The sequence below is a fragment of the Coniosporium apollinis genome (genome assembly GCF_000281105.1).
Source record: "Coniosporium apollinis CBS 100218 chromosome Unknown supercont1.35, whole genome shotgun sequence".
In the NCBI taxonomy this organism is placed as follows: domain Eukaryota; kingdom Fungi; phylum Ascomycota; class Dothideomycetes; genus Coniosporium; species Coniosporium apollinis.
In genome coordinates this window covers 66375-91788 of record NW_006913297.1, presented here as the reverse complement: position 1 = coordinate 91788, position 25414 = coordinate 66375, and the positions used below count along the sequence as shown (strand labels likewise).

At 53.9% G+C, this 25414-nt stretch overlaps 11 protein-coding genes across 11 annotated transcripts; 3 read left to right on the top strand and 8 right to left on the bottom strand.

Annotated features, from left to right (window-relative positions):
* Positions 1 to 380: 380 nt before the first annotated feature.
* Positions 381 to 2190, bottom strand: W97_06894 (uncharacterized protein; the record flags this gene model as incomplete). The annotated part of the gene is made up of 2 exons (XM_007784653.1): positions 381 to 1849; positions 1944 to 2190. 2 exons carry the CDS (start codon positions 2188 to 2190, stop codon positions 381 to 383), a joined length of 1716 nt encoding a protein of 571 aa, XP_007782843.1.
* Positions 2191 to 3034: 844 nt separating this feature from the next.
* On the bottom strand, positions 3035 to 3908 carry W97_06893 (uncharacterized protein; the record flags this gene model as incomplete). Its single annotated transcript, XM_007784652.1, has 3 exons — positions 3035 to 3295; positions 3419 to 3740; positions 3802 to 3908. 3 exons carry the CDS (start codon positions 3906 to 3908, stop codon positions 3035 to 3037), a joined length of 690 nt encoding a protein of 229 aa, XP_007782842.1.
* A 3289-nt stretch (positions 3909 to 7197) lies between these two features.
* On the top strand, positions 7198 to 7559 carry W97_06892 (uncharacterized protein; the record flags this gene model as incomplete). The annotated part of the gene is made up of 2 exons (XM_007784651.1): positions 7198 to 7314; positions 7365 to 7559. The coding sequence occupies 2 exons, from the start codon at positions 7198 to 7200 to the stop codon at positions 7557 to 7559; spliced, it is 312 nt and encodes a 103-aa protein (XP_007782841.1).
* Positions 7560 to 9003: 1444 nt separating this feature from the next.
* On the top strand, positions 9004 to 10551 carry W97_06891 (uncharacterized protein; the record flags this gene model as incomplete). Its single annotated transcript, XM_007784650.1, has 1 exon — positions 9004 to 10551. One exon carries the CDS (start codon positions 9004 to 9006, stop codon positions 10549 to 10551), a length of 1548 nt encoding a protein of 515 aa, XP_007782840.1.
* A 402-nt stretch (positions 10552 to 10953) lies between these two features.
* On the bottom strand, positions 10954 to 12072 carry W97_06890 (uncharacterized protein; the record flags this gene model as incomplete). Its single annotated transcript, XM_007784649.1, has 3 exons — positions 10954 to 11749; positions 11799 to 12001; positions 12055 to 12072. The coding sequence occupies 3 exons, from the start codon at positions 12070 to 12072 to the stop codon at positions 10954 to 10956; spliced, it is 1017 nt and encodes a 338-aa protein (XP_007782839.1).
* A 1109-nt stretch (positions 12073 to 13181) lies between these two features.
* Positions 13182 to 14388, bottom strand: W97_06889 (uncharacterized protein; the record flags this gene model as incomplete). Its single annotated transcript, XM_007784648.1, has 3 exons — positions 13182 to 13318; positions 13392 to 13722; positions 13777 to 14388. The coding sequence occupies 3 exons, from the start codon at positions 14386 to 14388 to the stop codon at positions 13182 to 13184; spliced, it is 1080 nt and encodes a 359-aa protein (XP_007782838.1).
* A 1415-nt stretch (positions 14389 to 15803) lies between these two features.
* Positions 15804 to 16451, bottom strand: W97_06888 (uncharacterized protein; the record flags this gene model as incomplete). The annotated part of the gene is made up of 1 exon (XM_007784647.1): positions 15804 to 16451. The coding sequence occupies one exon, from the start codon at positions 16449 to 16451 to the stop codon at positions 15804 to 15806; it is 648 nt and encodes a 215-aa protein (XP_007782837.1).
* Positions 16452 to 17574: 1123 nt separating this feature from the next.
* On the bottom strand, positions 17575 to 18495 carry W97_06887 (uncharacterized protein; the record flags this gene model as incomplete). Its single annotated transcript, XM_007784646.1, has 4 exons — positions 17575 to 17596; positions 17649 to 17872; positions 17925 to 18356; positions 18421 to 18495. 4 exons carry the CDS (start codon positions 18493 to 18495, stop codon positions 17575 to 17577), a joined length of 753 nt encoding a protein of 250 aa, XP_007782836.1.
* Positions 18496 to 18885: 390 nt separating this feature from the next.
* W97_06886 (uncharacterized protein) lies at positions 18886 to 20395 on the bottom strand (the record flags this gene model as incomplete). The annotated part of the gene is made up of 2 exons (XM_007784645.1): positions 18886 to 19083; positions 19139 to 20395. The coding sequence occupies 2 exons, from the start codon at positions 20393 to 20395 to the stop codon at positions 18886 to 18888; spliced, it is 1455 nt and encodes a 484-aa protein (XP_007782835.1).
* Positions 20396 to 21248: 853 nt separating this feature from the next.
* Positions 21249 to 23043, top strand: W97_06885 (uncharacterized protein; the record flags this gene model as incomplete). The annotated part of the gene is made up of 3 exons (XM_007784644.1): positions 21249 to 21324; positions 21452 to 22419; positions 22516 to 23043. The coding sequence occupies 3 exons, from the start codon at positions 21249 to 21251 to the stop codon at positions 23041 to 23043; spliced, it is 1572 nt and encodes a 523-aa protein (XP_007782834.1).
* Positions 23044 to 23907: 864 nt separating this feature from the next.
* On the bottom strand, positions 23908 to 24993 carry W97_06884 (uncharacterized protein; the record flags this gene model as incomplete). Its single annotated transcript, XM_007784643.1, has 2 exons — positions 23908 to 24753; positions 24835 to 24993. The coding sequence occupies 2 exons, from the start codon at positions 24991 to 24993 to the stop codon at positions 23908 to 23910; spliced, it is 1005 nt and encodes a 334-aa protein (XP_007782833.1).
* Positions 24994 to 25414: the final 421 nt, after the last annotated feature.

Sequence of the window (25414 nt, the reverse complement as noted above, 5' to 3'; positions counted from 1 at the left end):
AAAGGGTAGGTATCGTTGTATTTAGTGGTGGTATATTTATGGCTTGCATGTGAGACTTCATGGAGCTCTAAAGGTGTCTGGTGATATGCAGCTCTCAGGGTCCAAGCGAGGCATCAAGGCATCATGCATCTCCGCCGCCGAGCTGTCGAACAACACCTCAGTGCTGGTTCTGAATGCCCTATGCAGCGATGAAGGCATAGATTGCATCGACAGGCATTCAAAAGCAATTCTTGCACAGATTCTTAGAGCATGGGGGTCAAATCCGCGCACAGGCTTTGATTGTAATGCAGGCACGATGCAAGTTTATCTCTACATGAGCCCTCTCATGGATCCTGATTCATGTGCTCGTCATCTGTCAGCAGGTCCCAGTATTCAAAGCCTTAACTCAATAACCAAGACTGTCCCTTCCTGCTCTTGCCTCCTTCTTCAGCCCATTCCGCCGCAATCTTCAGCCCTCTCGAGTAGCCCTCGTCCTGCTGGTATGTGACTCTTCCCTCAAGTCTCACACCCTTCTTCAAGAACGTGCCCCCGTTCTTCGCCTTGTCGATCATCAGAACTCCACTCTGCCAATGCGTCTGCTTCCCGCCTGGTCCCGTTGTGAATGCATTGCCTTCCCCTTTCCACGTCTCGGCCACTGCATCAGCGGGAAGAGCACTGCTTGATGACAACAGGAAGAAAGTGTCGAACCAGATACACCAGCCGTCCAACTCTTCGTCTTCGTGTCTGGCGGCCACTAGCTCAAATTCGCTCGTGAAGTCCAGCTCATCCGTCTTGATCTCATGCAAATTCAGTGTCTTAAATGTCACTGCATCCGCGGCAAGGTTCTCCGCTTTTAGCTGCCTGACTAGCACGTCCTCGAGCATGCCTTCGCTCATTGCCTTCATGTCGAACCCGTACACATCCGTCCAGAAATCCACCGAGTCCGCAATATATGCCTGATCGACTATCGGCGCAATCCTGAGCGTGCAGTGACTCGGTACCATCAACCCTCCCTGTCTGAGATACTTATCCCGCGCATACAGCACAGACGCAAGCATAGCCTCGTAAAGAAGGCAGTACCCCATCCACTCCGATACAATCACATCGACCTTCTCAACCGGCAAAACCACCTCCTCGATCTTCCCCTTCAAGCACGTTATCACGTCCCCAAACCCATTCGTGAAGACATTAGCGCGGCACTTGTCGATGATGGCGCTGTTATCGACCGCAATCACCTTCTTCGCGCCCGCTTTGGCGCAGAACATTGAGAGGATTCCCGTCCCACACCCGACGTCGAGGACTACTTTGTCTTGAAACAGGTGCTTGTGCTCGTAGATGAAGTCGCGATACGCGTCTGTGCGGATGGTGTCTTTGAGCATTGTCTCGTGGATCTCGTTGTAGCTGTAGGACTGGAAGTACGACGCATCTTCAGCTTCTGTCCTCTTCGTTGCACGGTTCGCGGTGCCGTTGCTGGATGTAGTCGAGGGGCCGGCGGTTGCGGAGGTTGGCGCAGTCGGCGAGTCTTCCCACCGCTGTTCGAGCGTCTTCGAGACGGTCTCTCTGTATTCCGCGAATTGTATCCGCATCCGCTCCAACTGCGATTCTAATTCGCTGATGCGGACTAAGGGGTTTTGCTCGCTGGCGAACAGTGCCTTGCCCCTTCCTCCTATGACAGATGTCTGTGGAGGTCCTTCGAGCTCGTCGATAAGATCGTCGAGGCAGAAGAGGAGGGCGTCGTCCTCTAGCACAGGCTGGAGGTATTTGTCGTCCTCGAAGAGGGACTTAGAGGACAGGTCGGGTTTCGTGTTGCCGGCTTGTACTTCGGCGCGGATATAGTTAACCAGCTTGATGCGACCATAGAAGTCAAGGTCTACACATTTCGAGTAGTCGTATTAGCACTCCATAAACATTTGGATGAAGCGCGAGCCACGGTCAGCGCCGAAAACGAACGAAAGTTGACACACCAAAGCTCCTCAGTACGGCGAGAAAATCGAAGTTGTACCTTATCTTGCACGCGTTTATCATGAACCTCACGTCCGTAAAGTAGGTATCATCGAAGAAGCTTTTGACCTGTATGTTCTCGGTGTCGTCGTCGGGGTTCGCGTCTTCCCAGCCTTCATCGTCTCGGGTGTCGAGAAGATCGGCGGAGCTCGAAGAGGATGAGGGAGGAGGTGAGGCGTCGCGGAAAGACGGCTCTGCGTGTGAAGCCATTGCGATTGTTGGATGCGGGCGGAATTGCGAGAATTACTATCTAAGTACATCAACTAACTTTTTGGTGTTTGAGATTTGGCGACGTGCGCCGAGACAGGAACGGGGAAGACTCCGATACTATAGGGCTGAAAGCTTGATATGCCAAGCAACGTACCAGAAGCCGTGAGACACTTTGATGCAGGGTCAACATAACGAAACGTTGCCCATCCGAAATGGGCTAAAGCGGCCGCTTAATGAGCAGCGGCTTCTTATGTTGACCCTTGGTGGAGGTTCGTGCAAAAAGCGTCCCACGTACATCTACCTACACACGTCATGCGGAAAAAAAGCCTCACCGCGAACCTAGAAATTTAGGGCTGCATCCAGAACAAAGATTCCTCGATGGTCAATACGATGCTCCACAATAAGGTCTGAACAGCCAACTGAAAGCCTGTTGTTTTATCGTTCACAACTAAGAGCAACTGTGGTGGCTGATCGTCGATTACTCTATGAAACTAACGATGGATGGGCGCTGGAAGAGACGCAGGATAGAACTACGCGGTGAGGCTGTTTTCCCGCTTGACGTGGCACAGCACGAACCACCTTCTAGCCCGTTGCCATAAACCGAAGTAGGAAGGGATAGGGAAGATTCTCATCAGCTTTGCAGTGGTAATAGCACAAGCTGGAACATCAGCAGCTGATCCTGTGACGTCTTTGCTGCACAATCGTCGCACTTCAAGGATGACTTATGGGCTACACCCAATCTTATCCCTTTGTCAAATCGCCATAACGACACTTAGATGCAGTTGATCGCGCAGGAAGAGGAATTACTCAAACAGCGGACGCTCTTGATGGTACTAACACAAGTCTACGAGCGGCTATCCCAACCCGACATCCCAAATTCCCAGTCAACACCCCAATCACTGGACTTGTCATCGGTTCCTTCACTAGCGGCCAGCAAACGGCCTGCGTACTTCTCGATTATCGCTCGAACCACTGCCTCGTCTTCCGGTTCCAGGAAACCAGCAATACGCGTTACCTCTCCGTTCCGTTGCGGAGATGGTTCAGTGTCGCCAGTACTGTAGGGAGTCACCGCGAGATCGTTGGTTGCCTTGCGTTTCTTGCTTTCCTATGTACTGGTCAGCCCAGCGCCTGCTTGCTTTGTAAGAAGCACCAACGATCGGTCTTGGTAAGGAGACTCGTGAACATGCCAAATGGATCCACTGATGTTTGGTGCACGCCGGAACCTTACCTCTTCCTCGCTGGACTCTTTCTCGGTGGACTCTCTCTCGCCGATATCTTCCTCACTAGACTCTTCGTCGAACTCCTTGAGTAGAGAGAGATGTCGATTTTCAGTTCCTTCGGAAGCTCCCGCCATGGCGCTGCGCGTCCGCGTATGCATAGGCGCGCTGCTACTGCCTGATGCACTCTGAGGCTGTTCCAGTTCCTTCCTGGATTTTCTTTGATTGAAAGGATCAACATATTGTCTCTCAATCTCTTGAATCGCCTTCTCCTTAACGCTGCGTGGAGCACGAGTGGGTGTGTGGAGGCTCTCCGCATCTTGACCGGCCAATCTGTGATCATTTAGCTTCTCCCAAGGGCTTGCCGCTCGTGTTCGGTGTGTCAGCTACTTACGTTTGCCCTCCAGGTTCTTCAAAGTCTTGAGGTTCCTCTTTTAAGCCATAGCCCAGAAACGGCTGTAAATTCTGCACTTCCTTACGGGAAATTCCTCCGGGTTTCATGGTAGTGATGCTGTGCGTCGGTGTTAATCGGTCCTTAGAATGGTCTCAGAAACAGGACGGGGTAAAATCTGGTATAGCAACAGTTGACGTGCGCGGAAAATGTTTCACGGAAAAGAAACTGGTTCTACGGAAGGGCCAGTGGTTGGTGGTTCGAGCTCCTGAGATGCGAAGCAGGAGCGGATGTTTTTGGCGGAGGAAAGAACCATTTACGAACACACTCGAAGCGACAAGCACGAGAAAACGCAAAAAGACACACGAAGTCACTTCAACACATCTCTGCACAGCAAATTTTGGAATTGCATCTTCAAGCTCTCAAAATTACTGGTAACAGAGAGGTGGCGCAATGAGCAAGACTGTAACTATATTTTGCTAGCAGATCTCCCTCCGTACTGAACGCGTCTAAAGGTTCAAAAAAGGAAATCGTATGAAGAAACATGCACGAATCCTACCATCCTAACAGAAGTCTCCTGATAGCCCCTCTACATGACCGTGCATGGAGATGGAGGGCTAAGACCGTGATAAGCGTGCGTGTTTGACTCATAGGGCGCTACGAAACTGTTAGCAATTGCAACACTAGAGTGATCAGACAGCAAGACGGAGCAACTTACGGATATAATCCTTCGGGTAGTTTCCACGTTTTCGACCCATTGTGAATGATTTGGATAATGAAACTGAAGTTGACTTGTCTTAGTGATTGTGATGGATTGCGTGGTAATCGTCCGTGTTGGAGAATGCAGCGTATCTTGGGTGTTTTATCATTTTGACAGGGCGCTATTGCCAAACCAGCTCTCAATACGTTAATCTCCTGGTAGATTTCCTCGCGGAGGTATGTCGTGGGGACAAAGCTTGCATCGAAGTTGGCGGTCAAAGAGCTATCAAAGGTTCAAAGGTGCCTGGTAAAGTAGACTCGTCAACAAAGATGCCGTACCTAATTAAGGTATGAATAGGGGTTCCGAGCTTGGCGAAAACAATGATATTGTTTTGTTTCCGCAGCAAAAGCGATCACCTGCAGCACTGGAACGGTGACAAACAGAAGGATGATTATTGCATCTCCCAAACAGAGGTTCTATATATTACCAACTCGTTCTGAGATCGACTTCCTGTTGGAGTCTACAACAAAGTTCCCGGTGATTCCAAAACTTCTCCAATGCTGCGCGCCTTTGGATATCATTAAGATGAAGCCGAAGAGACTCGATGTAATATTTCGTCACGTGACTCTCCGCCTTGCGCCTTGTGATAACACCACACGTCTCCTTCTTAGCTCTCCCTATCAACCTCTCCGAAATCCAAGATGCTTCCACATCAAAAGGGAGGGCGTGTCAAAGGCATCAGAAACACCAGCATCCCACTCCGCGCCTGTATTATCGCGTTGCGCCTTCTCTGCGGCCTCGACTTCAACCAGATCGCAACCAGAACTGGCGTTTCACCCTCTACTGCTTGCGGGATTTACCGGCGCGCAGAGGACGCCTCCAGACCTAATCACAAGGATATACACACGATGTTGTTACACCTTGAGGACAAGAAGAAGTCCGGGAGACCGAAGAAAGTGGTCAATGGCTCAGCAACGACCGTAGGCTAGAGTCCCGCCCGCCAGGCCCGCAGCCATGTGCGGAGCAGTCGGCCCAGGAAGAAACCTCTGAGCATCGTAGTTGGTGTGTTTGACAATCCGGTTCCATTGGCACCTCGTCCTCCCGAACAGGAGCATTCAGCGCGGCACCAGATGTACGTAACGCAGGAAGTCCCAAGGAGTGAGAATTATGGGGCTTAGCATAGTGGCAAAGAACAAAGAAGTCTCTGGGGCTACCAAATCAGTTCTTCCAATGGTTCGTTCGATACGCCTAGGACCAGCATCTCCTCCATGACTTAGTTGTGACTTGCTAGGTTTCTGTGGTTATTGTTCTAGGTCTCCAAGCCATGCTTCGGAAGATTTCTTGGCATGCGGGTGATCTGCTCCAAGCCACCTCCCCTGGATGAGGCTTTCGGCCCAGCCCTGAACGTCTATCCGGGCCTTCGCTCTCTGCGCATTTGTGTCTGGAGAGCACGGGAAAGTTGACATGCTCAGCCATGGCTAAGACAGAAGATCCTGGAAGGTTATGCATTAGGAACGAATCTCGGATGAGGCCTTAAAACCCACAATGATGTCAGAAAGAGCAGGACACGGCGCCCGGCTAAGCCCGTCTCAAGCGCTTGGGCTCCCGTGCTTGATCTTCGAATCGGCCCCTATCCCCAGCTTCTGGTCGTATTCAATTGGATGGAGGCGCCGGCAATCAGTTCCAGCTCTCAGCAAGTAAGCCACATCAAAGACTTGGGACGCCATCGATGATTGATCACAGCCCTCGGCGAGCAAATGGTATTTAGAGACATGAGGTTCCAGATGCGATATTGGAACTTTCATGGCTTGCCTCAGCAAGCCATAGACACGGCCCCTGACGTGAATGGTGTAACGTATTCAGATCTTGCATGTCGCATCTGGAAAGGGCTGAGTCAAGGTGGACCCGTTTGCCCTTCTTTAACTACTCTACGATCCTCTGGGGACCTCTCCCCACCAGTCGTTATTTTACCAGTCGTTTCTTTTTACTGTAAAAGTTATTGCCATGTATTTCCTACAGTTTCAATTTCTTCTGTGCGCTCTCTCAGCAATCTCACTGCCGGCAATCGTTTGCGTGACTACTCGGACCAGTCAGGGCTATCAAGTTACTAAGACCCGGTACAGAACCAGGATAATTGCCTCCGGGCTGCCCTCGTTCCGAAATACAGCTCCTCTATTGTCAGCTTCTGCGCTACGTACACTACAAGCACTATAACCGCAACGACTGCCATCCCGACATGGCTCACCAACTGCCGATTCAAGCCTGCGCGGTTAAGTTCCGCTTGCTCTTGCTTGGAGACTTCCTTCTCCTACTCGATACTGTCTGCCATAAGAGCGCCCTCGTCTAGCCTGGCTTCTTCCGTCCCGACCTCATCAGGAGCAGAGACCAGTTCTTCCTTGTCCGAGGTTGCAGCCAGCCGCTCAGCGTCATCAATGGGAGGAGCTAGCACCGGTTCAGCGGAGGCTAGCTCCAGCTCTTCCTCGTCAACTAAAAGCCCCAGCAGCCACTCATCTGACGCAGCTACGAGCACTCCCACTTCCGACATCAGCTCATCATCTCCAACAACATCCGTAACCCAATCAATGACTGGAACTTTGACGGGCCCATCATCCACGTCTGCTCTGCAGATCACAAGCAGCTCTACGCCACCAGTTCGAGTTCCAATCTGTCCGGGAAACAACTGCATCAATCAGATCAGAATGCCCACGGTAGCCTCTCGTGCGCGTGATCTCTGCAAGACCTACACCGCAACAGTCAACACAGATCCGTCCGCAATCCCAGCTTATTTGGAAAACTGTTACAAGGATCCGGTCAGAGTCAGCTCTGCTTGTTCGTGCTTGATGTATACCCCATTTCCGACATCCAGCTCGGCTGTCTCATTGAGCTCAAGCGCCCCGTTGACATCCTCCGCTTCAAGAAGCTCGAGCGCATTATCAAATTCAACCGAGCCGAGTACAACATCAAGCTCGGGTACGCTTTCCGAATCCAGTGCGACATCACCGACGGCATGCGCTGCCAAGGACGATGCCCTTTTGCCCGTAGGAAACTCCAAGGTGGATAGGACCTTGCTGAGCAACTTGACTCCCTCGAACACTGCAACACTCAACTACGCGCAACTCGACCCTGGGAATCGTGCGGTATCTTTGGTCTTTGACATGCTCTACCATCAGGTCACTCTTGAAGATTCATCCCATGTTACTGAAGTAGCTTGCACGGACAGTTCGGTCACTATCACGCTGGCGGGCCAAGACTCGTTCTCGATTGCTCAGGGATGGCCCGGTTCAGTGGTCAGTCCAAACAAATTAGCAGTAACGCTTCAAGTAGAAGCGCAGACTTAGAAGGATGTAGCTGTAGAGATGCAGATAAACTACGGAACTGTAGTCCAAAATAGCAGCAGTACAAGTGTTCCATATACTTCCGCCTGCACTTCGGCGTACCCGCATCCGGCATCATCGCTTCATTCCGCGTTGTCCACAGTAGCCTTGACTTCGTCATCTTCCACCTCAGCTTCGACGGCTAGCGCACCGACAGCGTCACCGCTACTGGTCGTAGGCGAGAAAGCATTTGAGCTATACCAGTTTCTTCTCAACAATGCAAAAAGAGATGAAGATGGAAACATTGTGGCTCAGCTTCCAGTCGTTCCGAAACAGACCATCGAGGTTCTAGAGCAGGATCCTTTCAATGAAGATCCGGCGCTGCAAGCGCAGCTTGACGATGCTCTGGCAGCCAAAGGTCTATCGAGACCGCAAGATTTATTTGACCAAGCCAATGATGGACCTTCCCAAGGAGCAGCAGCTAGCTGTGGTGTTCCTCCCAGTCCAACCCTCAGTTCCAAGCGCAGTATCGACGATATCCTATAGTTAAATGCACGCGACGATGAAAAACCTGACGGATGGGATATAGCTTGCCATGATCTCATCACAACTTTCACCGGTGACCTCGGAGAACTCGTGCGTGCTGGTAAAGACATTTACGATTCAAGAGAAGCAATTAAATGCTTCTTCACCGGCTGTACTGTGCAAACAGTCACATACACGACAATAATTCTGCCTCCGCCACCTCCTACAATGATATATGACTTCGATCACGCATGGAAAGTAGGTTTCGGCGGTTTCAGGAACAAGTATGTCGCCGGATTCCGCCAGGGCCTAGTCAAATGCATCAGTTGCGGTCTCACCGTGCCGGAAATTAGATTCAAAGGAACCATAAAGGTTGTACTTGAAACGCGCGAGATAAAGAGCGCCGATGTCACCGCAAGTATGAGCTCGGTCATAGATCTCATCGTGGGGATCGAAGCACAAGGACCATCCTCCGGAAGCTAGAAGTATACACTGTCGGGCACTCCTTTGAAAGACATATCCGTTGCGAACGTCTTCGCTATCAGGTAAGTGCCGAATGACGCGTATGGTTCGGTCTGCAGCTGATTCCTCAGTCCAAAAATCATCAACAGCCTCGGCATCGACTACACGACTGACTCTGCTGTGGATGTCGTTCGAGGCGCTTCAATGAGTTTGAACAATGCTGCCGTGCGCATGGATATGGTGGCCAAGACAGCACGCGACATCATCAATCGGCATCCGCAGTCAACTCTGACGTACCCATCTTTCAAGTCCACTTCAAAAGTCCGGCTCGCGTCGTTCATGCAAACGTCCATCGAGATGTCAATCTCCATTTTTGACGCAAAACTGCAGGACCTGGCTACCTTGACTTCAGAAACGACTGTTGGTTTCGACTCGGAGCAGCTTGGAGCGGTAAGCGGCTCGTGTGCCGCAGAGAGCCTTTTGATGACGTCGTACGTGAGCTCAAAGAATACAGTGATGATAAGTGATACACAGAAAGATTTGGCGGAGAAGAAAGAGTACAATCCACCGAAATGCTTCAAAGTTCCGTCAAACAAACCTTCCAATGCAGAAGTCGCGTCTCTGCGAGAGGTCGGAGGAGAGTTCTGTACCTCCTACAATCGGTACAATGCTCCAAGAAGTACCAACTTCCTGGTCTCCGCGACCACTACTCCCAGTACCACCACAGAAACTCGAACGGAGACTATCGTGCATGTTTCAACCTCAACAACATTCCTCACTGAACATACCATGTTCACGGTCACATCAGTCGTGCCAAGCACACATTGGATCCTGACACCTGGGGCCCAGCAGCTAGAGACTCATTTCAAGAAGCGGGACGTCCCTGCCGCTACAATTAATTCGTTGGTTCGACATCCGCACTCTCCACCCGCAGTGACTGCACCGACCTTCGCGAAGCGCGCCGTCGCAACACCTGCCATGGTCGCAGGCTGGGAACCCACGAAAATATCATACGCGTGCTCGCAAATCGCCACCGGTACGGTCACCACGTCCTCCTACCAATCCACATCCACCGTCTATTCCGGTGTCTCCACCGTTTTTAGCACTAGGACCGTCGGCGTGCAAGGACCATTGGTGACCCAGTCTGTCACCTATACGGTACCGCAGTACACCACGACAACCGTCACGGAAGGCGTGGTCACTTCTACTAGAGCCACCTCCTGCCCGCTGCAGACCCAGGTGTCGTGCTTCACAATCACTGGCCACGGCGCTCCTCACATCGAAGGCAAACCCCTTGGCATGAAGGACGGGGATGGCAATCCTAGGTTCGATATCAACATCGCTGAGCCAGGCGTGTTCTACCTAACCACCAACGGCACCTTGATCGGCTATCAAACGCCCTCCAATCCAGGCAGCACCGAGCGGGTCGCGCTGTGTGGCTCCAGAGACATAGAGTGGATCATGACGATGAAACTGTGGGCGTATCCGTCATACCAGCGCGCGATGTGCAGTCGAGATTGCACGACTAAGACGCTGACGTGCACGACTAAGACGCTGACGTGTACGAACGCGGTGGATGGTAGTGATGTGATGCACGTGTACAAGAACGCCGATGAGGACTATGACTCGTGGTATGGGTATGTGGACGATCGGGAGTGGACACCGCGATGGGGGACGGATGAGGGCACGTGGTTTCGTACGGTTTATCCCGTTCAACTGAGGTGGGAGGAGGAGTGCCCGTGTCAGTACTGAGATGGACGCTCTATGGTGTCTGGTCCCTGATAAAGGCCGTGGGACATCCCGTCCTCCCAAGCTTCGCATGTATGTTGTATTTAATTTATCATATCGGATTTGACGCTGGAACCCTTTCTGCATTTCCGCCCGCCCAATCTTCTAGATTCATAGCTGTGCAGAGGCGCTTTACTGCCGCTGTTGACGTGCTTGAAAGACTGGATACACCACTCGGATGCGGTTGGATGAGTAGACAGACGAAGGCGCTAAGGTGAAAAATGCCGCGGACATGTATTGGCAATATGGCTGGTGGCAAGCCAACACTACGTCTCACTCGGTCGCGATTTATAGACCACCTCGCGTCATCAAGAACGCAAGAACGAAGGCATATGTACATATATACTAGCAACAGAATCTCCAGCTTTACGCGCGAACACAGTAGCTGTATCCCAGCCAGAGGTTGGAGCAATCACCACTAAGCCCCGTGTTCCAGGCCATAAGCTGCTGCATCGAGATACCAAACCGCTGCTGGATAATCCCACACTGGTCGCCGCTCTGAACCGTGTACCATTGCGTGCAAGCGCCGGAAGCACCCGGCGCCCTCGGACCTGTCGGCGAAGTCGCGCCACCACCGGTGTTGCCAGTGTTACCATTTCCAGCGGAACCAGTACCAGTCATGCCGCCGATCGTCGCTTCGTTGCAGGTGCGCGGGACGGTGACCCAGCCTGTGAGGCGGTTGGCGATGTCAGAGGCGTAGCAGTGCGTTGCGCCGCCCTGGCCCAGGTTCCCACCCGCGGCGATAGAGCCGGAGTTGTACATGCGCGCGGCTTTGTAGTACTTGGACACGTCTGAAGCGCCAGTCTTAGCGACGAGCTGTTTGAGCCCATCGCCGTAGGGTGTGCCGGCTGCGCCGTCGCGGATCATCTGGATAATCGTGTTCCGGGGGCAGGGGTTCTGTACACCGTTTTCGTTGCATGTGGCCGCGCCGTTGTGGTCTTGCATCAGGCCCGGGTTGCGGACGCCCCAGTTGGTGGTTGGAGCACGGACGCAGCCGTTGCTCTCTTGCATCATGGTTGCGAGGATGAAGCGGGCGTCGAGGCCGGTCTCGCCGGCAACTTGCTTGATCGCGGCGTAGATGTCGTTGGTCTCGGCCTCTGAGTTGTTGGGAACCCCAAACTGCGAGCAGGAACCTCGCATCACTCCGCGGTTGTTATTGAACCTGCGGTCGTTAGAGATACTTTAGTTTCGGGGCGGCAGACAAGACTCACATCTCGTCAAAGTTGGAGACCCAGGCGTTATAATCAGGCCAGCCATTGGCTACAGTGCCGAAGCCGCCGTAGGTTCTATACGCATCTCCGGCACGCTCGACCAGAGAACGAGTGGAAGCATCCGTCAGGGCGGAGCGCGAGGAAGCAGTCAAAGGGACTGGTGCCCCGAAAACGAATGTCGGTAGGCTACCGGCAGCCAAGATCTGGTTCGTTGTCAGACACGGAACCATTTCAGACGTCACCGGGAATGGCTTACCAAAGGGATGACGAGCATGATGGCTGTTCTAAAAGAGCGAATATGCAGATATGCAAACGAGTGTCTGCGCAAAAAGAGCGACGGTGCGAAAGAGCGACTGGGCGAAAGAGCGACTGATTGACCTACCTGTATAGTCTACATGAGAGCGCTTCTCACGTTTTGTAGTTTTCTGACACCAGAGGGGCGTCCGTGGCCCTGTACAAGGAGATGGAGTCACTATCCCACATCCGGTAGCTGCCAGCACGGCATCAGCTATCCCTTGGTTGCAAAAGCTTCTCTAGCTCCAAGAAGGAGGAGGCTGATTTCCGCAAAACACCATACTTGCCCCGCGTCGAAGCGCAAATGGAAGGACGCGTTCGCATGTATGAAATGGAGGCTTGAACAGGCGGGGGAAGAATCAATGCTGTTGGACAGATGGAAATGAAATCAATGAAAGTCCTGAACTAGCGCTATGCGGTCTGGTGTTGCGGACATGCTTCCAGCCTGTCGGAGATGACGGTTTCAGGGTAGCAGGACTTCTCAACCAGCAACGGGGCAAAGGACCAAACCGTACCGGTACGCGGAGTACGGGCGGCGTTCTCTCGATGCGTTAGTTAGGCGCATCTCAGCCATATGAGGCCACACAGAGATCGACTCTAAATCGTCATCGAAGACGCCCAATGCTGCTAGGCTTTCTGAACTTAGCTATTGGGGCGTATAGGCAGAGTACTGAGCATTCGACATTCGACTTCAGGGGTTAGATCCGTGCAGCTAGTGAGATTAGCGGTGGATCTAAAAGGCACGGGCGCTCTTCCCGGGACTCCTCGGCTCCATAGCTCAATTGCGATTGTGTGGGGGTACGCCACCCTGGGTCCTCGGTGGATTTGCTCGTCTCGAATTAGCTCTGGATTTTGGCTGTGGGGGAATCACATTTTGTGTTGATGTCTGGCAAGGATGTTTGGAGAAGTGCGGCTCATCGGTGCAACGTGAGAAGAGCGGCTGACGGCTCATGCAGCCGCAAGCGAAAGTCCGGGTTGATTGTCACGTGATTTTGTGTGCCTAAGATCCTTATCAAAGGTTTCTATTTGCAGTATGGGTGGGCGAGTATACACAAGTGCTTTTTATCCTCCACGCCTCGTAGATTATCTTCAGATCTTACCAAGACCGGCGCCTGCCCTGACCACCTCCTGCACATGCTTTAACGGCGTCAAGCGATATTTATAGGGCACTTCCGTAAAGTTTCCCACTTGTGTGATGTTGATTGTAGCCGGACCCCAGTCATTGCCTGGAGAGATATACCAGTCAGAGATTGTCCAAAATCAGGCTCCAGCTGAAGGAGTACACAGGCCAACACTTACGGGCACCCAGATTCGCAAAACCATCGAGCTCGTAATCACCCTCTGGCGACGTATTCGGCGAGTCGGCGGGAACAACCAATCCATACGTGCTCAGTGCCTCGCTCGTATTGCCGCGAAAGACGTTTGCCTCGACCAAAACTTGGTTGTCGGATCGGGAGTGGATGGCCTGATACAGAAAGTCTTCATACAGGTTGTTGAAGACGTGCTGATGACCAAAACGGCCAGCTGGGCCCCGCGTGCCTTCATTACGCCAGTAGTTGTGATGGTAGGTGACGTGAAGGTGGCCAGTGTCTACATCTCGCAGGGCGTCGCTGTTGCCGACCAATGATGACTATGATCCCGCATGAGCGCGTGGACTGCGAGCAACCCTGACCGGAGAGCTTACCTTCCAGTGGTCGTGGAAGTAGTTCCACGAGACAGTGATCCAGTCTGAAGCCCTTACGATATCCACTTGACCGTCCTTTGCACCGCACATCAGCATCACAATCTCTTCTTCCCTTTCGGCTGGGACGTGAAAGCTTACATAGTAGTCCGGACCGCGGTTGATATCAGATGTGAACTCACAATGATCAACCCAAACTCTTGTCGAATTCTGAAGTGTTATACAATCATTGTCTAGAATGAAGCTGATCTTGATGTTCTGGATGATGACATTATCCGCATTCTGCACAGTGATCCCGCTCCCAGTGATACTCGCACCGCTCCCGACACCGATGATTGACTTGTTCGAGCCGGGTCGAAGGCGCGATGTTAAGTTAAAGTCGCCTTTGACATACACGGTTCGCGGTTCATTGCCGGCTACTGCACTTGCAAAGGCGGCCACATCGGAGACTGTTGTCGTCGCTCCGCCCTTGCCGCCTGTCGTCTCTCCTAAAGGATTCTCTTTTGCATAGCCAACGAGCTCGAATCCGTCTTTCTTGTCTGGGGTTTTCTCCGCTGGTGCGCCGGCAACAACAAGCGCCAGGCTAAGCGGGACGAGAAGATGTGAGAACTTCATATCTGTAGACTTTGCCCTGGAGAACAAGTGAAGGTGACGTGCTGAGATCTTGATTGAAGCGGATTTTATCTTTGAGAGCCATGGCCTTTATATATCGGTCTTCAAATGCCGAATTCACACCTTGGCAAGCCGAAATCATTTGTCCGACCTCCCCGGTGGCGTGTCTACCTTGTCGCGACATGGAGCCAGGCAAGCTGCGTTTGGTGGAATAAATTCAGTCGTATGCGCTTTCATCGGAGGAGGCTCACGACGCGCAGTTGTCCCGGAAGCTTAGCCATGCGGGGAAACCAGGGGAAGGCGGCCTGACTGTCTGTGATTGGTGGACCTTGACCGCACGCGGGACCCATGCCGCTGCGATATCTCTCCTCATGCAACTATGAAATGAGCAGGCAGCGTCATACGGTAGCCATAGCATGGCCGGTTACGGTTATTCCTGATGTTACTGGAACTCGATTGACGCGTGGGTCTCTCGCACCAAGCCTCAAGGACCCCGCAACACAAATACAGTACGTACTTTATCCATGGCCCGGGATGAATTTCTCCGATGGCGCGTTGCTTCTCTTTTCTCCCAATTACGAAGCGCCTCCTACGCGTTTGCCACTAGACACGGTAGCAGCATTCTTCCTTTCTTTGTACAGGCCAAGGATTGTGCTCGGGATGCTCGTCTCGAGTCCATATATTGAGACGGCCGTGGCTCTTACCATAACGGATAACTAGAAAGCCGTCGTTCAGTCTTGTTGTAGTCCTGATGGAATCCGCGTAGCCGTCTGAATCCGAATTAATCACACTGAAATCAAGGAGGAAGGTTGAGAACACTGGAGGGGATCGATCGCTTCAACGTCGAGCGTGTGAAGTGAGAAGGCATGAGGACATATCAAGCATTCGACTATCATAATGAACGATCCAATTCTTACGATAAACGTTCTAGCTTATTGTCTATCTGCCGGGTGTTCAGGCACCTTTACAGTATCTTCGGCAGTGAAGGCTCCGCTATCCCGACATCCCGCTGTCCTATTGTCCCGTTGATTCCTTTAGAACATGTCTCTTGTCTCTCGCAGTTTCGAGCCAAAGCACAGTACGTCAGTTGCTTTCATAGTAAGCCGCGTCAGATTTGATATCAGACTTCAGTAGCTCAGGGGTCCCAAGCACATAACTGTGTGCACATTGATGGCTTTGACAGCAGGCTTTGCGAGGCGTGATCGGCTCTCCAACGCTTGCTGTAGGTCTCGAACGAGACGTGAACGATAGCTTGACGAATTCCTGCACAACCATCTAAATTCTGGTTAGCAACGTTTCCATCATATGGGATGAGAAGTGCCCACCTCGCACAGAACTCGCAGATTTGCAGGCCGGAGATGCTCATACAATAGCCTGAAGCCGCCACCATAAGCGTCCAAATATCATAGCCACCCTCTTCAACGGATAACCCCATCCCCCACATCATCCTCAATCTTGACCTCTGCCTCTCCCCCACCTCTCCGCCTCCGCTCATTCCTCTTCCGCCGCTTCTCCTCCCTCTCCCTCTCCTCCTCCTCTGCCCTCCTCTCCAACCTCTCCCCAAGATCCACCACAACCTCCTCCCTCTCCTCCTCCCTCTTCCTCTTAAGATACCTCAGCGTCTGCCTAACCTCCTCAACCGTCGCCCGCCTCACCTCCCCCGTCTGACCCACAGCCACAAGATGCTGCCGCGAATTCAGATGTTCCACAAACTGCAGATTGTCCTTAAACGTCAAATCACAGGCCTCGCAGTAGAACCCCGCTCCCCTGCCCCGCTTCCCCACTGCACTGCCCGCAGGGACCAACATCGTCTTCCCGACCTGCGCAGCGACGTCGAGACGTTGCCGCCGTGCTTCCGTCTCCGCGGCATCTGGGGGCGTGGAGGCGCGGCGGATGTACTTTTTGCCTGCCGCGGCGGCTTCGTAGCGAGCTCGGCCTTCGGTTTTGAGGGCTGCGTCGTGGGCCGCGGCGCGGGAGGCGTATTCGGTTTTGTCCCAGGTGCGCCGGAAGGAGGTGTCGCTGCCGGCTTGTTGGCCGTAGGCGCCGCGGGGGGCTTTGTCGGCCATGGTGGGCGCGGTGAGGTTCTAGATCGGCTATGGCGGAGAACAGGGCTTTCTCAGGAGCGATACGGCCAGTGGATAATGGATTGTCTGTGGAGAGAGAGAAGTGTTGCTTGGCCTATTGCGGTCGGGTAGAGTTCGGTTCATGGGGTTGACGAAGGTGGGTTGCAGTCTGAACGTGATGATGAAGTTGGCTGCACGTGACAGCGTGATTTCAAAGCGCGTCGCGCTTGAACCGCACTCTCCCACCCACATAGACTTGTGGGAACAAAGTAGATAGATAGAGTAATTGGGCTCCAGCAGTAGGTATTTGAAGCAGCATCAGCACCGAATCCCAGGTGTGGGAGTAAGTTTTTTAAGCCCCTTTGTATATCTATACGCAGCAACCATGTTTCGGACGAGAGACGCGTTCAGACCTTGTCAGGCTTCAAAGCATTGAAGCATGTACCGTTTATACATTTCTTTCAAGACTTAGTTGTTGCCATAAGGCCGTTGAAGCATGCATCAGCACTGTCACGCTGAGGTGTGATTCCCTACTGAACATGCCGAATGAAGGAAGAAATGCCGCTTTCCCCATCCATCTCTACAGTCATCTCTTTTCCCTTGCCAGCTCGGTGTCTGTTTCTGGCCGCGACGGATCTTCTGCGTCCCAATCAAGAGCGTATATAAACATTCAGCAATTCTTTGGCATGATATCTAAGTCTGACTTGAGCTCAGTCTAAGCATCCGCAAGTGGCAGGAAACCAAGAGCAGTGTAGAGTGCTGAACTGGGAATACAACACTTCATGAGGATGGCCTCTTTAATGCCCGCCAGTACTCTTTCTTTGACTTCTCAATATAGTGAGGAAGCTATATCAAACTCGACAACGTGGACTGGAAGAGACTGGTGCAAGTATATATCGCGCTTTGTATAGAACCACGGCGAAATCTAGGACAACGCAACACGGTAGCATAGCGAACCAGGACGCGTTCACCTCTCGTATCGGTAGCGGGAGAGAAGTCTTGAATTGGTATCAAACACACTCATCATCTCTTATCTTACAAAGCATCCCTCCCTTCCCCAGAAACACCGCCCAAAACCAGCATCCCCCGCCTCCACCACCACTCCCTCACCGCGCCTTCCTCCGGCCTACTGCGGCAAACCGTAGTCCCTACCACATTCCATTAGTCTCTATCCCTAGATTTCATATCAGGGCGACTCACCATGGAATAGGCGGCTCCCCATTGACGTGCCAGCACCCGTATTTCCCCTTCCCAGCGCCAAAGTGGTGGCGCTTGACGTAGTACTTGGCCGTGAACGTCTTGCCGCATATGGCATGGGTAAAGAGCTTCTTATGCGGCGGCAGCGCGGGGGCGGGAGGGGCCTGCGAGGCGCGTGGCGCCATATCGGGCGGCGGAGCGGTGCCGTGCTTGAAGTCGTCAGCATGCTAGGTATTTCGAGTACATCTCGGGGTAAGGAAGGAGAGAGGATTCCGGTACCTGGAGGCTCCGCGGTAGTGGCGGCGGCGTAACCAGCACGCCAGCTCCCTGATCCAACCAGCTTGGTGGCGCTGCTGCTGGTGCCATCCCCCTAGCATCGCGAGCCAGACCACCGCCAGCTCCGAAGTCGACCCCCTGCGGAGCCGTGCCCATTCCCTCAAAGCCCGATGGAGCCAGTGCGTACGGCACCATAGCCGCTGCGCAAGCTGCTTTGAATGCGCTAGTCCTCGCCCTCGCTGCGACCTGGACCGCCGAGATGTCATAGAAGCGCTCAAAGCCCTCCGTCAGCTCGACATTCTTGATGCCGAAGAGAGCCTCAAGCTGCCCATGCGCGGCGTCGGCCCCGAACAAGCCCGCCTCAAACTGCGCCAGGATGGCCATGAACTCTTTGTGGTCGGTGAGATCGGAGTGAAGAGTCGGGACCAAAGTGATCTTAGGGAAGCGGTTAGCTAAACAGCGTGGGATGAAAGGATTGAAGCTGGGCCTGGAAGCTTACGAATACGCGGGCGCAGTACGCGATGGCGGCTTGCCAGTGCTCAGGATGGATGAAGGGGAGGAGCTGGCTCTTCATTTTGCGGCGTCGATGTGGGTAGAATTTTTAGATCTTCGGAGGGCTGAAGATATCCGCGGGGCAAGAGTGGCAAGGACGGCGGGTTTTACGGGAGGAGAGAGAGATGGCTGGATAGACGAAGATTCTTCGTGATGTACGAGAGAGAGACGCGTCGAGTCGATGGGTGGTTGAATGATTGGGCGGGTTGTTGGTGTTGATCGTGGAAAGTGTCGAGATTGGATGCGAAGGAAGAAATCTTCTGGCAAGACCTTCACGGAGACGATCCCACAAACTTCCAGAAAGACGAGACACAACAACAAAGATTGATCGAAACGCTGCGGTACAGCGTCCAAGGTGTGCAGAAGATTTCTTTTGACCACCTGCAATTCTTACGGCTTCCAGAAAGATGCTCTATGCCACCAGGCGTCCGCTCTTGATCGTCCTCCTCCTGCTCGTCGGATCATACACCACTTCCGCGATGCTCTTCTTCGTCCGCCAAGCTACCTCTTCTCTCTCGTAAAGCACAAAGTCCGCTGGCTCTCCAGGATTCAGGTCAAGACTCGAGTGTGCGAGCCCGATGATCTCTTTTGCCCGTGAGGATACACACTCCTGCTTGACCATCAGCAATCACCGGACAAGTTTGCTGGATTGGACTACAACTTACGTAGAGGACGTCCGCGTCCTTCTTCGTCCCTGCCTGGTACAGTCCGACTCCTAAACTTGCCACAGACAACGGATCCGAACTGCCCTGCGGCGTAAAAGCATTGCCAACGTTGTTGACAGCGACGGCCGCTTGGAGACCATACTTCTCGATCATATCCGGTACGTTCAGCGTCCCCCTCCTGCCGTCCTCCGTCCTCATCATGTACAGATCACTAGTTGGCAGACCGACAAAAGAAACCGGCATACTCCCTATCTCCTCCCTCAACCTCGTCCACTCGCTCTCCACAAACAGAGTCAACCGCGTACAGTGGCCCATACAAACACCCTTGCCTCGTCTACCGTCCCAGTCAGCTTCTCTAAGAACCTCCAACGCGTCCCAAACCAACGGCTGCTTCTCGACATCGACATGATAGTCCATGTGCAGGTCTAACATTTTGCCATGCTCAACTGCCAGGTCAGAAATCCACCTCAGATTCGCTCCCTCCCTCTCCCCATCCTCCTCCACATACGGCGTACTCCCCACCCCATCGACCCCCTCCCTCCCCGCCGCCTCCCCCATCAGCCTCCTCACCTCGTTTCCACCATCGCTCCCACTAAACAGCGCCAGCTGCGCAAACGCGATGATCTGGATCTCGCACCGCCCCTCGAACTCGGCCTTGAGCTTGAGCCCAGCATCCAGATCTTTCATCCCGACCGTGCCATCCACTTCCACGAACGCGCGCATGGCCGTGACGCCGAAGGCGAGGGACTCTGAGACCAGCGCCCTGCCGCGGCGGAGCAGGTCTTCTTCGTCGAAACGCTCCTTCGCGGCCGTGGTGAGCGTCATTGCCTCTTCGAACGAACCATCTGTAACTTCCAGATCGGAGAACTTGGGGTCGGAGAGGAGGAAGGCCTTGTCGAGGTGGATGTGTGCGTGGCAGAGACTTGGTGCCAGGAGTGCCTCGTGGGCGTCGAGGACTGAGGAGTTGGGCCGGAGGCCGAGACGGGCGGCTGGGGAGTGGGGCGTTATGGACTCAATCATACCCTCTGATATGGAGACGTCCCAGAACGTTTTTGGCGGTTTACGCGGGAGGCGGACGCCAAGGACCTTGGTGAGGGCGCGGGAAAGGGGGGCACGGGGTGTGGATGATGACGGAGAGGCGTGGGGAGCGTCAAGGAGTGACGAGGACTGCTGAGGAGGCGGTGAAGCGCCGAACTGGATCTTGGACATCTCTTCATCCAGGTTGATGCCTGCGGCTGCGAGGTAGGCGCCTGCCATGGTGGGTTCGCTGTCCCGTGGGGACTGATAAGAGGAGCTGACAGCTGATAGGAGAGATAAGAGGCCTCTAGAAAGAGACAGAATAAGCTCGGCGCGGGCCTCGCGCGATTACTGTGCGGAAACCAGAGTGCGAGCTGGGTTTGAGCATGAAAGAGCGTTCAAAGAGTAATCAAGGAGGCCTCAGCCGACCAGGTCGAATTGGTTCTATCTTGGAACGAGCTTGGACGCTTCAGAGATAAGAGAGTGTTCTTTTGGTATTGGAGTGTAGTTACCCTATCAGACAAGGGGATTATTGACCGCGTATGAGATCTGGCGACGACAAAAGAAGAGTAGAGGTAGACAGAAACCGCACAACTGGCTCTAACGACTGGCACTCGCAGAACTCAATAAGAGGTAGGATAGCATGGAATGAGGGTTGAGAGGTGTTGGTATCGGACAAATAGAAAAGCTATCGGTCTATGATAGCATAGCGCCATTAACCGAGACGGTACCTAGGTGATGGTATCGTATGTGCATCCTGAGCGGCTGTCACGACTGTTGCATGCTCTCCCATCCACGGACGAACTCTGATGAGCATACACGCAGTGCAGTGATGGATAGCAGCGACGAGATGATGATGAGGAAGGAAAGGGGCCAAGGAGCGCGTTTGCGAGGTGCACAGCTCTGCCCCGCATTCGGCTAGTGTGCAGTGGAAAGGGGTGTGTGGGACAGCTACAGGTGGCGCGCATGTCCAGTAGAGACGCGTTCTCTGAAGAGCTTCATCATCCATCATCCATCGTCCGTATCGTGCCTCCCATCCTCTTCCACCACCCGCTGCCGTTGTCGCTCGTTAGCGCATCACACACACCTCAAGATGCAGGCCCAGTACCGGAACTACCCGCCCACCGTCCAGCGCTCACCTCATGCGACGCAGGCCCGCCGTGGCCCAGGTACTGTAACCTCCCCATATCTGTCCCATGCCGCGCAACATATCGCTATAGACCCCATTCCTTCCGCAGTGCATATCGTGCAGCATGATCAAGTGGGCTGACCTGGAGAGAACTTTGCGCCGCACAGGCCCGGTCCCTACGCCTGCACACCCGCAGCAGCTGCAGCAGCAGCAGCAGCAGCAGCAGCAGCCGACTCCGCAGCAGATGCAGGCTGCCCAGGCGCAAGAGGCCCAGCGCCGCGAACTCGCCAGACGCCAGGCGCGCAAGCCGACCGACAGGAACATACCCGATGGTGTGGAGGGCATTGTTATCGGCGACGGGGTACAGCGCTACCGTAACCTCCGGGAGGTGGAGCGCAGGCTGGATGCCGTCATGATGCGGAAGAGGCTCGACATGCAGGACTCGATGCTGCGCAACCAGCGGAGGCTGCGGACAATGCGCATCTGGATCTCGAACACTGCGAATGAGCAGCCGTGGCAGCAGACGGGCATGGACCCTGAGAATTTCGATTTTGGGAGCGAGAGCAATGCTACCTACAGGGTCAAGATCGAGGGGCGTCTACTGCCAGATGCGGACGAGCTTTCCGAGGAGAGCAAAGACGCCGACAATGCAGAAACAAGCGCGGAGAAGGACCCGGACGCAATGGAACAGGACGGCGAGGACTCGGCAAAGAAGTCTACCCCCAGCAAACCAAAAGCACCCAGCCCACTGCCTCGCACCAAACTCTCCCATTTCTTCAAATCAATCACGATCGACTTCGACCGGCCGCGGTCACTCCAACCAGACGGCTTCGCCCAGATCGAGTGGAAGCGGCCCGAGAGCCGCCCCGGCGTGCCCAACCTCTCCCCCGAAGCCAATTTCGACACGCTCGAGTTCGAGCGCAAGAGCGACGAGAACATCAACATCACCATCAACCTAGTCCGCGACGAGACGCCTGAGCGCTACCGGCTAAGCCGCCCGCTCGCCGAGCTGCTAGACACAGAAGAGGCCGACCGCGCCGAAGTCGTCATGGGAATCTGGACCTACGTCCGGACAGCCGGCCTGCAAGAAGACGAAGAGTCACGGCATATCCACTGCGACGCGCGCATGCGAGCCGTACGCCCCCCTTCCCCCGCCCCTCTCTCCGCTCCACCACCCCCCTCCCCCTCTATCCCCAAGCAATCCCCCCCAAACTAACCCACCCCCCCTCAGGTCTTCAACGCAGAGAAACTCTTCTTCCCCCACATCCCCGAGCTAATCCTGCCGCACCTAACGCCCCCACCCCCACTCACCCTCCCCTACACCATCCGCGTCGACGCGGCCTACATCGAAGCCGCCTCCCCACCCACCATCTACGACATCCTGGTCCCGGTCCCGGACCCGCTGCGCGCGCACCTAACCGCGCTCTCCACCTCTCCCTCCGCCACAGCCACGCTCACCACACTCGTGCGCATGGACGACGAGTTAGCGCACACGGTGCAGGCGCTGCAGCACGAGCGGGCCAAACACGCGTTCTTTACGGCCATGGCGAGGGAGCCGGTCGGGTTTACGCGCAGGTGGATCTCGAGTCAGCGGAGGGATATGGCCGTTCTTGTCGGCGATGGCATCGCCGGGTGGGGTATGCAGGGCGTGGAGGAGGGCGAGGAGTGGAGGGGTGGCGGCGCTGGGGGGGTGTGGGGGAGGGAGGTTGCGAGGGAGAGTGTGGGGCTTTGGCTTGCGAGGGGGGGGAAGGCGCATTAGGGGATGCCTGGATGTGCGGGTGGTTGTGGTTGGGAGGGGCCCGGGCGGGTTGGAAGGGTGGGGGGTGCGGTAAACGCGGTGTTTTGGGGATTTGGCGCTCTTGGGGGGGATAAATACCAGGGACTGGAGTCTGAGTGGGCGGCGGGGTGGGTTGGTTCGGCTTGGGTTTGGCAAGCACGGAGGCTGTAGATGGCTGGCCCAGTCCACACAGCTATCGGACGATGATGGAACGATTTCGAAACAGTAGCGGAGTAACCCTCTTGTGCTACGTGATTGAAAGTCCACTCCACGTGTCATCGCTGCGACAAAGACCCTCTCCGGTCGTTTTGTTCCCTCTCCTGTGCGGATCTCTCATCTGCCGCCCGGTCGCTATGAGATCTCCGTTTTGACACTCCCGGTAGCTCTTCGGATCTCGTTGCTCGTCTTTCGGATCTCGAGCGCAGTAGGGAGACTAAGCTGGGACCAGTTTCCATTCATTCGGCCTCTCCGGTTTCCTCTGCATCATAGCTAGATGGGATCGCGATACTATTGACTGGATGACGCTTTATGCAAGCTTGTGAGAAACATGATGAAGAGACGGAGGTAAATGGCCGGGCGGCCGGGTCTGTACAAGGTCAAAGATCTGAGCCAAGATTTGTCTCAATGCTAAGGCATTGGTAATATGTGACGGGTTGTTTGTATCGCTACCAAAGCATGGTGCTCCCAAAGCATGGTGCTCCCAAAGCATGGTGCTCCCAAAGCATGGTGCTCCCAAACGGGTGTGGGCGCCAGAACTTACAGCAGGTGGACTAAAGCTTTAGAGAGGTGGTAGCAGGCATGCTACAACTTGATCAAGAACTAAATACATTCGTCCCCGTGTGACAACTAGATATGTGGTATGTACGCTGCCCAATTTACGGTCTGATAAACATCAGGTGGGACGGACCGGAGGCTGAAGAAGACTTCGAAGAGAAGCAAAACTCGAACTATTGTATATAGGCCGAAGAGAGGAATGGAAACCAGCTTGTGAATGAGCTCATCTGTCGAGTCACTCCAATCCTGTTCGCGCCAAACCCAGGCGAGACCGACTATCGTCACAGGAAGAGTGACGCATGCGATAGCTGAAACCTGCCACAGCAGGCGTTCCCAAAACGTCGGAAACGCAAAGCTCCACGCCGCAACATGGCAGAGCCCAAATAGAATGGAAGCAGTCGCTGTTACTACCGCGAAGAAAACATCCTGAGTTTTTCCCTTACCAGTGCCCATACTATACAGCAGACTCACGTGCACCGGAAATCTTTCGATGTCCAAGTCCTCAATCTCGGCCGCTAATCTGCTCTCTAGAGTTGAGAAGTCCAACTCTGTATTGATCACCACTGGCGTTTGTACGTCGAAAGGCTTCTGCCACCAGAAACCGTATGTTGTAATAGCGCATACAACAATTCCCAAGGCGAACATTTCTAGGGGCGTGACTGAAATGTGCTGCGCAGTGCGGCCGATCACTTGGGTCAACAGCCATCCAATTTGAACACAGGCAACAGATTTCGACACCCAATCTGCCTTGCTCTTGTCCTCAATCTCCTTCGATTCGAGCACGGGTAAATCAATGATGCCTCTTTTGACCGCTTGGACGAAATCATCAACTTGAAGACGTATCCGCTCTTGATCTGTCGTTGAGATAATAATGCCGCCCATTCCGATAAGAAAGCCATGCGCTAGCTCTCTGCCGGTCTGTGACAGTTAGTCTGAGATTATCTTAGATCAAGCATTGAAATCGCATGATCTTCAACCAGAACTAATTTCAAAGATTACCTTAGAAGGCCACAGCTCCTTGCACACGAATTTCGCATCACACCACTCACTAACGGCCACACATACGATAGCCTCTGGGGCCAGGATGCCTATCGCCATCCACTTCAGCTTCCGCAACACGATTCTCGCGCGGGAGTCCTTGTCCGCAGGTAAGTTCATGTGCAGCGCACTCCAAGTGCAGATGAAGATCGTAAACAAGCAACTGTAAAGAAGGCCTATCGTGCCTCGAGTTCGGGGTTCTGCGACCCATCCGACAGGATCTCCGGTGGTGGTGCTGTTGCTCATGGGGTCTCGCGCGAGTGCAATATCGAGACGATAACGAGGACGCGTCGAAGAACGCCCAACTCAAATTGTTGTCTGCTTTTAACGAGCGGAGAGAAGTGCAATACCTTTTCAAACCTCGTTGTCCTGGGAGGGTCAAACTGAAAGTGCAATGCTTCCGTTTCAAAGACGCGTGCCATTGCGGCTGAGCAGCTTCTGGTGGTGGCTTGGACAGAAAACACAGCCTCACGTCGGCGCCAAAATAACGCCGACTCCAAGGCTCATAAGCATGGAAAATCGACCCGTTACCATCGAGTGA